Here is an 11,429-nt window from a genome sequence, read left to right on the forward strand (position 1 = left end):
TCTTGCAGCCTCTTACGCTCACCGAGAGCTGGACACTGGCCCTACAACTGGCTCCTGTGCCTCGGCGAGACGGTCTGGATACCACTTCTCCGTCACTTGTTGATGCACCTTCAAACGGGTCGCAAAGATCCCCTCTCCAGGACATCCCCGCTGAAACAGACGACGTAGAAAAATTTGTGCATTCCGCCTCACCTCGTCATTCGTGACCAGGGCAGCAATGTGCGGGGGAATGTTCAGGCATTTTTCCTTTCTCAGTTCGAGACTGATATTATGAAACAGAGCAAATGAAAATCGAGGCCCGAGATCATTACCGTTGTGATCGAGGAAGTCCCGCGGTCGAGTCACTACCCGGTGGAATGCAGCACTGCAAACCCCATCCGTCATGGCCTCCAGCTGCAATCCTACATTGATGATCATAGCGCCCGGCCTGGGAGGCACCGGAATCCAGTCACCAGCCGCGTTCATGGCCTCCAGGCCCCCATGTGGTGACCCAGGAAGGAGGAATGTCAGCCAGCTGGCATCCTTGTGGGCGCCTTTGCCCTGTATCTCTTTCGCTTCGCTGCATTTTGCGGCGTGATCAGCCGAGGTTGATGGGGGCGGGACGTACTTGGCCAGCATCAGTCGATCGAACGGCTTGTCGTCAAATAGCTGGAGCAACTCAGTAGTCTCCAGATCCAGCGCCTGGGCGACCATCAGTTTGAACTCGTCGGCCAAGCTTTTCACTTCTGCCATGTAGCGTTCCATGGTGTGCCGGAAATCCGGAAGATCCTCCTTATCAGGCCACTGTCTCAGTGGAGTTAGTTGGATTTAAGGCGCCTGAAAGCGCGATCAAGGCTGTATTCATACCGCATTAGGCCCTCGCAGGTTGCGATACTGCGGCTCATCGGGGCCGGGAGGAGAGCATTCATAACCGAGCTGGCCATCCGAGTCAGTATAGGGTTTTAGAATCGGTGAAAGTGCAATAAAAACAGACATACTGTATATGATTCTCGATGATCCTTATGATTGGAAGTTGTGGACTCGTCCATCCCCACGTAACCCACAAAGTGTTTATTTATCTTCATCCCGATTTTGTTCTTCTTCTCCGATGAAAGCTCGAACAGCTGCCGTGACTGGTCTTTCAAGTCCCATTGCAAGGATGGTGGAATTGGATGGTTTACGAGATAGAAAAATCCCACCTTGACGAGTGCATCCCGAAGCTGTGCTGAAAACTGTGGTATGGTGTCTGGGGACTTAGACAACGCGTAGTCGACCATGGGAATTTCACTAAAGTTGACCGCCATAGTGAGAGAGGTGAAGAACTTGACCAGCGTTCTGTCTGAAGACTAGGATGCTTCCAGTTAATGAGATGGAAATAAATCGCGAGCGAGCTCGTCGCAGGCTGGCATAAGGGGACAAAGCCTAGCGGTGTATAGAAAAAGAAAGAAACCAAATAAAAAAATAAAAAATAAAAGAACACGTCGAGTGTGCAGTATGACGCACTGGTGAAGCGGATACGATGCACAGAAAAAGAAAAGAAGAAAGGAACACGTCGAGTGCATGAAGAATGAGTGCATGAAGCACGGCTATGGTTAGAGAGAATTATCGCAACTATGAATAGTTTGCCAACATCACGATTCCTGAGATTACACCGTGAACCTGTATGCCACTGGGAACATGGATTCTCAAGTCTTTCCCAATGACGAGATCTTCAGAGGTCTTCGCTCGTGTGCGGAGCGCTTCCCAGGGATTGCAGTCAATGATCCAGCAAACGGAGTATCAACAAGCTACGATCAGCTCATCCGGAATCTTGTGGCCACCCGCAAGAGCATCCAAGATGCTCTACCAGCGAGCCTTTTCGACGGTCGAGGAAGGCTCCTCGACAACTCGATATGGGTTGGCTTGCTATCACCACTTTCCGAGGACTTTATTGTTGGCTGTCTAGCAATTCTTTCCATTGGGGGAGCTATTATGCCCATGGCACCCGGGATTCTCCCAGAAGAAGCCAATCACTTTCTTGAGCAAACTGAAGCTAGTTTGCTCCTCGTAACATCTGGCCAGTATGAAGCAGCAGCCAAAATCCACCAACACCGACAGCTAAGGGCCGCTGTGCCTCAGCGTCACCTCCATGTCGTGACTATCACCTGCGGCCACAGAGACTATTGTATGGATACTGCCGCGCATCTGCAGATCGATGACACCCTGAGCCTCCCCTCGAATCGGCCCGGGTTGATTGTCTTCACGTCGGGGACGACAGGTCCACCCAAAGGGGCGGTGCTACCGCGACAGTGCTTGTATCCCAGGGAGTTGTGCACACCAGACAACCGCCGAGTCAACCTAAGCGACCGCGTGCCTCATTGGCTTGGCGGGATGGTATGCACTTTGCTGCCTCTGCTAACCGGGCACCTGATTGAGATCATGAAGCCAGGGTCCCCGGCCGAGGACTACTGGGAGCTTCTCAAACAGCAGCGAGTCACCAAGGTGGCTTGGGGTCCCATGACCTTGTCCAAGCTAAAGCAGTACTATGACGACCACCTCAATTCTTTACCCAGCACGGAACTTGAACCATACCTGAGTGGGGTTCGAGCTATTCGAGAAATCCGCTTGGGCTCGGCTATGCCCACGGCTACCTTGGTTGAGTTCTGGGATCGATTGACGGATGTGCCGCTACAGATGGGGTATGCCGCAACGGAGGCTGGCGGACTGATCAGTATGCTACCAAACGTCAATCCGACTAGAGTAAGCAAAACATGCTTCAATGTGATCCTATTCTCTCAAGACTGACTGCCCTTTTGTCTAGACATCGATAGGTCGACCCCTCCCCGACGTGGAGATGAAGCTCTCCGAGGGCACCACAGGAGAAGTGCTGATCAAAGGCCCCCGAATTATGTTACAGTAAGTCTACTATTTCTGCATATCCCACAGATCAGAGATTGAGGCAGCTCAATGACACTTTTACAGTTATTTAAACGACGAAGAAGCGACCAGGGCTGCATTCGACGACGAAGGATTTTTCCGAACGGGCGACCTGGCACACATGGAAGGCAACGAGTTCGTGTTTGAGGGACGTGCTTCGTCGGACTGTAAGCAAAGTTCTATGCCAAGTTGTCAACTTTCCATGCTGCTAGCACTGCTAACACTTGTATCAACAAAAAGTCATCCAGGTCTACGCATATCGGGTCCCCGTTCTGCCAGTTGAGAATGCATTAACAAGCCTTCCATACGTAGCTGAGGCTGTCGTGGTTGCAGTACCAGACGGCGGAATCGCCAACCAGCTGGGAGCTTTAGTACGGCCACGACCAGGAGCTGGTCAGGTTCTACTGCATCGTTTACATAGCGATCTGTCCAGGTCGTTGCCCGCATATACCTTTCCTACAAAGCTGCGGGTATTGCAGGAGGAGGAGATCTTGCCCCGGACTGCCACTGACAAGGTCAATAAGAAACAGGCCGTAGCGAGGTATTTTCTAGGGAGCGCTGCAGGAGCTGTGGAGACATGTAAAATGTCTAAGAATGGGAAGGAAGGGCCTCAGAAGGCGTGGGATTGGGCTGGGTTGCAGTAATAATCACCGTGGACATCCCTTCACCTACAGAAGTATCCTCTTTGGGAATGACACTCCGGTGGATTTCTTTCTAATATTATCTTGTTGAGAACTTGTTGAGGATGGGATGACGTGACGCCCTAGACTTCCTGGCCTTCTCTATTCTACTCGCACGTCTCTCAGCTCAAGCAATGCTGGTTGATTTATTTGTTTTTGCTTTTTTCCAATGAGAGATACATTGTCTGTCTTAGCCTCAATGCAATACTGGTTGATTTATTTATTTATTTTGCTTTTTGCTATTGAGAGATACCTTCTCTCTTAGCCTCGATGCAATGCTGCCTGATTTATTTGTTACTTTTTGCTGTTGATGGATACCTTCTCGGCCAGTAAAGCTATGGCAGCGCAAAGTGCGATGCAAAAATAGCGTGATTGTATCCGATAACCCAGATTCAAGTCTTCTATTAGATCTATCGGAATGCCAAATATGCAAGGACTAAAAGTCGGTGTGTGTTTCTTCCTTCCAGATCTCCGTATTAACGTGGCGATCGTGCCTAACAGTTTGTGGGGCTGCGAGATCGTATAGGGCAAAAGTCTGGCTTGCAGCATTGATTAAAGACAGTCCTACATATCTGGTATCTGTTCTTTTCACCTACGAAACATATACACATAAAGATTGTGCGAATAGGGATACCTCTTCAACTTCGAATACCTCGTGGCTTTAGGGCAAACCCCAAAAAGGTCCCATCAACACGACGATGACGGTCATCCTTGGAATACCGCATGCTGGGAAACCGCTGCTCCTAGATTTGAACTACTCTGGCTCAAAGGAGAATGTCCAGACTCTACGGGAGGTCTTCCAAATTGCGTGGGGAGCTGTGCTCGGCGTTTTTGCAGCCTCTGATTGTGTGCGGTTTGGATTGGTTGATACTTCAATTTCCACGAAAAGAACCTGTATCATAGCACTGGAAGACTCTATTCCAGCCATCCAGATTATGAGAGAGACAAGATTCTGCCAAGAAAGCGCACTGAAAAGCTTGGAAAGTATCATTATCACACAGCATTCACCCAGCATCGGGGTCCCGGTAGGTCTGCTTTATTTACTAACGGACGAACGGTATTTAATTTTGACGGTGTGCAGAAGTTTCGAGCAATGCTCCATGCCAATTTCAAAGGGATAGTGATGAGTATTCTAGTGAATCCAACCATGTCTTTCTTCTCTGATGAGGCTCGCATTCACAATATTGCCCGAACCTTCCAATATACTTTAGGTCAAATCCTAGACCAACCGCATCTGAAGCTCCGAGAGCTGAATCTGATTACAAAGGAAGAGAGACTCTCGCTGGCGAGTTGGAATCCACCGATTCCCGTCCAGCCTGCGAGCTGCATTCATACAGCGATCCTGGAAACGTGTTCGAAAAGTCTACATAAACCGGCAGTGAACGCGTGGGACGGCGATCTTACATATGGTGAATTGGATGAGCTCTCATCACGTTTGGCACAGCATCTGGGCACACTCAACTTATCTCCTGAGACCATCATCCCCCTTTGCTTCGAGAAAACCAAGTGGGCTATTGTAGCGGTCCTGGGTGTTCTCCGCGCGGGTGCAGCATATGTATTTGTTGACCCAGCAGCTCCGACTGCACGTACAAAGAGCGTCTGTGAGGATGTGAAGGCGGAACTGATGATTTGCTCGACTGCATGTCTATCCACGGCCACCCGACTAGTTCCTGTGGCCATCGCAGTGGAACACGTTGTGAAGAACACTCTAAGTCTAGATACAGAAAAGGACCTAGTGGTGAAGCTCACTGATCCTGTCTATGCGGTATTTACATCAGGGTCAACAGGTCGACCCAAAGGTGTGGTGATCGAGCATGGGGGCTTTTTCCGACGAGCCATGGCGAATGGGCCAATCCTCTCGTTGTCAAGCGACAGTCGAGTTCTTCAATTTGCCAATTTCGTGTTTGACGTCGCCAACCGCGACATCCTCTACACGCTGCTATTTGGAGGTTGCATTTGCATACCGTCTGACTCGCAGCGGTCTAACGAGCTCACGGCATTCATCAATCAGCAACGGGTCAATTGGGTCAGCATAGCCCCTTCACCCAGCAGGATCCTAGATCCAGACAAAGTCCCTACTATCCGAACACTGGTCCTTTGTGGTGAGCCCATGAATTCCAGTCTGGTAGCGAAGTGGGCAGACCGCGTCCACTTGATCAACGCATACGGACCATCAGAGGCCACTACAATCAGCTCCATGGCTACTGTCACACGCTCATCTAGTCCAACAAACATTGGGAAGGGATCAGGGAGCGTGTTATGGATTGTCGACCCAGCAGATCCTGGCCGACTAGCCCCCATCGGTGCTGTGGGAGAGTTGGTGATTGAAAGCCCTAGTGTCGGTCGTGGGTACCTCAACCGCCCGGCAGAGACGGCCTCGTCCTTTCTCCCCACCACAGCTTGGCTCTCGCGATTTCGCGCTGACTCGCCCTGCAGCTACCTGTACAAGACGGGTGATCTGGTGCAGTACGCCGCAGATGGCACGATGCTGTTTTGCGGGCGCAAGGATGGACAGGTCAAGATCAGGGGTCAGCGGGTTGATCTTGGTGAGATCGAGCATTGGATCCAGCGGTCTCTGTCATCTGATACCAAGGTCATTATCGTTGTCGACCTGGTCGTGCCGAAAGGGCGTGAAACCGGCGTGTTGGTGGCCTTTTGTTCCCCCCAGGATTCCCAAGCAGTGACGCTGGACGACCTACAAGAGATTGTACCGAAGCTGGCGCACAGCTTGGATATTGCTCTGTCCCACAATTTGCCATCCTATATGATACCCAGAGTTTACCTTCCTATCCAAAGCATCCCAACCACGGCAACAGGCAAAATACACCGGCAGGGTCTCCGTCAACTCGGTGCTACATATACCATGGAAGCTCTGACGCAGGGGTCCAGATCTTCAGTCCATTGCAGTGATGCTTCAGAACATAAGTTGGGCACACCTGTGGCTCTTATGCTGTTACGATTGTGGGCTCTGGCCCTGGGGATCACGGAATCCTCGATACGAGCACAGGACAGCTTTCTGAACCTAGGAGGAGACTCAGTCATGGCAATCCACGTTGCAGTTCAAGCCCGATCCAAAGGATTGGACTTAGCAGTTGCAGATCTTCTCGAGTGCAAAGCGCTGACTGACCTGGTCGATCTCGTCGCCGCTCGGCCCAAAATTTCCGAGGCACTCATGGTCCCGAAACCCTTTTCCCTATACGATCCAGACACTGCCCGTCTCATTCGCAAGGAGCTGACACATCTTGAAGCCCATCACGGAATTCTTGATATCCTCCCCACGACAGCAACCCAGAACTTTTTCTTGACTCAATGGTCACTCACCGGCTATTGCTGCATGTTACATGGGTCGATTGATGTCAACAGACTGCAGGCTGCGTGTAGGGCTGTAGTCCACCGACACAGCATCCTGCGCACGGTATTCACCCGGCTTTCCGAGGGTGGTTTCGTGCAGGTCGTCTTGAAGACTGCTGAGCCCACCCTGGAACACCGTTTAGTCATCGATGAAAGACTGGAAGATGTCTGCGCGTCTACCGTGGAGAAAATGATCACCGAGACCGCACCGACAATCGGAAAACCGCTGGTGCGCTTCATGCTCGTATCCAGATCAGACAAGGAGCACGCCCTTTTGATTCGCGTCTCTCACGCCCAGTATGATGGAAACACCTCGCCTATCCTCTTCCGAGACATTTCGGCGGCGTACAACAGCAACCAAAACGACTGCTGCAGCGGCATGAACCTCCTCCCCGCCGCAGCTCCCTTCCAACGTTACCTGTACGCCCCGAACAAGAACCGGGCCTTCCCTGACGACGACCCAGCGATTCAATTCTGGCGTCAGAACCTGCAGGGCGCGTCCATGACGACTCTAACCCCAGCCCTTGGAAACGGCACCGGCAACTCAGAACCAGAAACACGCATAATTACCACGCCCGTCAGCGGGTCCCTCCCCACTGTCTTCGACAACATCACCGTGCCAACCCTCTTAAACGCAGCATGCAGTCTCCTTCTGGCCGATGTAGTCGGCAAGAACGACGTAATCTTAGGCAATGTAATGGACACGCGCGGGGCGGTCGCCTTCCCGGGTATCGAAAACACCCTGGGGCCCTGTCTGAATATCAATCCGCTGCGGGTACGACTAGAGGGGCGCGGGAGTACGACTTTTGCGGCGCTCTGCCACTCTCTCAGCGAGCAGTATGCACAGGTGACACGCCACGCGGCGGCGTGGGATCTACCTGACATCGTGGAGCACTGCACTGATTGGCCCGCGGACACGCAGATGGGCTGTATCATTAACCATCTGCGGCCGGAGACTGGGCCGCTGCCGCTAGCGCTTGACGGAGTGGCTTGTATGTCGCTCGAGAAGTCGGTGCAGATCCATCTGCCGCGCCAGCTGCTTTTCCGATGCATTGCTGGACGGGATAGGCTAGAGGTTCAAGTTCTGACCTCGGCCGCGCTGATGGATAGGGCGTCGGCGACTCGGCTTGCTGAGAGGCTTGTTGCTGCTGCCTTGGCTCTGTCTGAGGCTCCTGGTACTCTGTTAGCTGACATTAGTGTTTAGTATGGGAGGAGAGGCGATATGAGATGGAGTGGTTATGGAAATTATCTGATTTCGTTATAGTTTGCACTTCTACTGATTTTATCAGTGAAGTAGGATAAAAGTTCCCGGGACATTTCTGGGTTTAGTATATGGGTTCGTATAGACACGACTAGCGGGTTTCGTTGCTGCCGAGCGTTTCACCTTGGCTTCCTCTGCGCTAACGTCGTGTAGCCGCCATAAGTACTGTATTGAACTCATGCAGAACATATACGATAATAATATGGTCATTTATACAGTCAATGAGCCGTATGCACTGTTTTTTACCCACGATGTTTTAACCCATCTGGTCAATCTCTCCACGGGCAGCCGCGCCCTACTGGGATTTAGATGTGCGATCTTCTGACCGCCTGTCACTCCACGTTGGTACATCTCCTCTCTCTCCTTGACATCCCTCATTAGAGCAGAGAACACCAAGGTTGTTGATCTCGGTAGAGATCCCCAAGGTTCTTGACTGTATTGAGAGTAGTGGTATGATCTGGACCGAGGGCCTTCTCGTAGCCTGCCAATGCTCGCTGGTACATGTCCTCTGCCTCCTTGAGCTTCTCCCAACTTTTGTAGAGATTACCAAGGTTGTGGACTATATCGAGAGTGGACGTATGGTCGAGACCGAGAGCCTTCTTATAACCTACTAGTGCTCGCTAGTATATCTCCTCTGCGTCCTTTAGCCTCCCTTGATCTATATAGAGGTCTCCTACACTAGGGAACGCTCCCTATACCGCAATATTATCGCCTAACCAATCTATATAACGGATATAATTCGCGTGTGGAACAAGGCGTTGCTAAAGCTCGGAATAATTTCTAACACTTGCACTAGGGACTGTGCCCCTAATAGATACTAGTGCTAGTTCATTAAGCTAGATTGAATTCAGACTTTCGTCAGTGCTAGCAAGGTAAATACACTAGTCTTATACCACCGGGTGCATAGCATAGCCTCCGCTTTGTTCCTTAAACTTAAGTAGAGAGAACCCGATAAGAGTCCTAACACCGTTTTTGAACGCGAGTCCGCTTAATATAGTCCTTTCGAGCTAAATTGGGAGATTTGAGCTATAACAGCTACTTTCGATTAACTTATACCAGATATCCCGATTATCAAAGCGAGTAAGTAGCAATAGTAGTGACGCTGCGTCCGGACTCCGCTTCTAGATCTCGTTATATAAGATCTTCTAGGTTTATAGCATATTACTATGTTAGTACTGGCGTTCAGGATTTAATTATAGCTGTAGGTCGGACTAAGACTCTCGGTAATACTATAAGTACTTAGTAATACTGAATCTAGTTTCATGCATAAACGCGCCGGCAATAATGACTGCTAGTGGAAGTCTATCTAGACGGCTCGCAAGAGCAACGGTATCTATATATGTTAGTATCATAGAAAATCCTTTGATACCTAGATTGCTCTCAACCTCTTTCACTTATTCTTTACTAATAGACGGCTACTTTGCAATAGTAGCTAGATCGCATCCTTTAAGCTAAGTCTAGAGGGGAATGGATATTTACACGAGGACTGACGACGTGGCCTTGCGGCTCGCCAGGTTCAGAGACCGTCCCGGAGGGATCTTGCGATGTGGCGATAGGACAGTGTCACAATGTGTTTTTGGTGGACTCTTGGACCATAGTCAACCGCACGACAGCACGAAACAACCGAAACAGTCTGGTCTGTCGAAGAAGTCGACCAGTTGGATCCTTCCTCGGTGCCGAAATGATGCGGACGCCATCTGCCAAGCACCTCTTACGCTTCAATGGCGCACGAGGTCCTCGCTGCCAAAAAACTAGGAAGGAAGGAGCTATACCGACGTGTCTCAAGATGCACTCTCCCGCGGTTGCCCAGTTCCCCAACTAGCATGTTCGACGTTGACCAAGTCCGTCGCCGCCCAAGGCAGATTTTGAAGTCCCGATTACCAGGGCGATTGTTCAGAAAGAGTGTAGGGTGAATGGCCTGCATGCGCGGACGTACGACGATTGACCGACCGATTAACACATGAGGTTACGTATCTGCAGGTCGGCATCGTGGACCAAGGGCAAAAATGCCTCATCTGGAGCACAATGGCGAGGGCTGAGTGGAAACGGGCAGGGCGACGGAAAGCAGCGCGAATTGCGCTCGAGGCGATGGAGGGAGTTATAGAACCACGCACAGCGACGCACAAGGACTCATGACGCTAAATCCAAAAGGACAAGGCTAAACCTAATGGCGTAATTCGCAGTCACCATCCGATATGATATATCATATTTCTATTGAACAGCAGGCCAAGATGAAAACCCCTTGCCTTCTTACTGACTTTCTTTCTTTCTCTCTTTCTTTCCTAGGCTTATCCTTCATGTACAATAGTGCCTGGTTAGACTCTCTTCAGTAATATATTTTCTTCCCATCTAGCTGCCATATTTTATGCCCTCTAGGACCACACCATTCCCTAACAAGATATCAGTTATTCTTCTTCAAACAATGGAATTCCTATCTTATCTGCTGCTCCTGGTACTCGGGGCATCGGCCGTTGTCGCTGACCCGACAGCCTTGACGAAGATTAACGCCCACGACTTGCAGGAGCGAGGCTGTCTCTCGGATTCCCAATCCCGACAAATCGTCGACACCTTCAATTACCTCCTTGCCAACCCCAATGCAAGCGACTTCAATGCAACCGTCAATGCTCTACTCGCGGACGACTATTCCGAATGGAGTGACTCTATTAATTTTATCATACACATTCCAGTAAGCTCTAAGATTCGCTCCTCTTTAACACCCCCCCTCCCTTTTGGAGGCGGGCCAACTGCACAACTATTTTCTTCTGACTGCTGTTCAAAATATCATCTAGCTGGGCCAACCGACCTTCACATCGAAGGCGGAATTCATTTCCGGATCCGGCTCACAGCCACCGCTGACCCTGAAGACGCTGGACATTTTCCACGATTGCAACCGCATCAGCTGGCGCTGGGTCTCGGTCCAAGGGGCCGGTAACGATGCTGACGAGGTCAAGGGCATCAATAACTTCTACATCAACAAACAAGGCCAGATCAAGACCACCTATGTCGAGTTCAACAGCGCCGCATGGCTCTACAACTTGGGCCAGCCCGAGTGTCAGGCCGTTTTGTCCAGAAGAAGAAATGACAACTAAAGTATTCTGGGATACTTTTTACATGGTCATTAGTGAAGTGGTTTAGTGACGAGCGCGAAGAGAACCTAACGTAGTGTCGTTGCAAGGTTAATTAATAGCTCGGTACTCCTTACACAGGGTTTAGTAGAAAATGCTAAGGTTTGGTTGAGCTAT

The 11,429-nt window shown here is 50.6% G+C and overlaps 4 protein-coding genes across 4 annotated transcripts; 3 read left to right on the top strand and 1 right to left on the bottom strand.

Annotated features, from left to right (window-relative positions):
- Positions 1-18: 18 nt before the first annotated feature.
- Positions 19-1,283, bottom strand: PENARI_c011G04838 (uncharacterized protein; the record flags this gene model as incomplete). The annotated part of the gene is made up of 3 exons (XM_022632583.1): positions 19-783; positions 847-915; positions 978-1,283. The coding sequence occupies 3 exons, from the start codon at positions 1,281-1,283 to the stop codon at positions 19-21; spliced, it is 1,140 nt and encodes a 379-aa protein (XP_022487643.1).
- A 373-nt stretch (positions 1,284-1,656) lies between these two features.
- PENARI_c011G03409 (class I adenylate-forming enzyme family protein) lies at positions 1,657-3,539 on the top strand (the record flags this gene model as incomplete). Its single annotated transcript, XM_022632549.1, has 4 exons — positions 1,657-2,718; positions 2,780-2,874; positions 2,941-3,062; positions 3,136-3,539. The coding sequence occupies 4 exons, from the start codon at positions 1,657-1,659 to the stop codon at positions 3,537-3,539; spliced, it is 1,683 nt and encodes a 560-aa protein (XP_022487505.1).
- A 1,183-nt stretch (positions 3,540-4,722) lies between these two features.
- PENARI_c011G11986 (non-ribosomal peptide synthetase) lies at positions 4,723-8,206 on the top strand (the record flags this gene model as incomplete). Its single annotated transcript, XM_022632761.1, has 2 exons — positions 4,723-8,129; positions 8,191-8,206. The coding sequence occupies 2 exons, from the start codon at positions 4,723-4,725 to the stop codon at positions 8,204-8,206; spliced, it is 3,423 nt and encodes a 1,140-aa protein (XP_022487600.1).
- A 2,403-nt stretch (positions 8,207-10,609) lies between these two features.
- Positions 10,610-11,276, top strand: PENARI_c011G07832 (uncharacterized protein; the record flags this gene model as incomplete). The annotated part of the gene is made up of 2 exons (XM_022632661.1): positions 10,610-10,873; positions 10,977-11,276. 2 exons carry the CDS (start codon positions 10,610-10,612, stop codon positions 11,274-11,276), a joined length of 564 nt encoding a protein of 187 aa, XP_022487665.1.
- Positions 11,277-11,429: the final 153 nt, after the last annotated feature.

Source organism: Penicillium arizonense (assembly GCF_001773325.1).
Source record: "Penicillium arizonense strain CBS 141311 chromosome Unknown PENARI_contig011, whole genome shotgun sequence".
NCBI lineage: Eukaryota > Fungi > Ascomycota > Eurotiomycetes > Eurotiales > Aspergillaceae > Penicillium > Penicillium arizonense.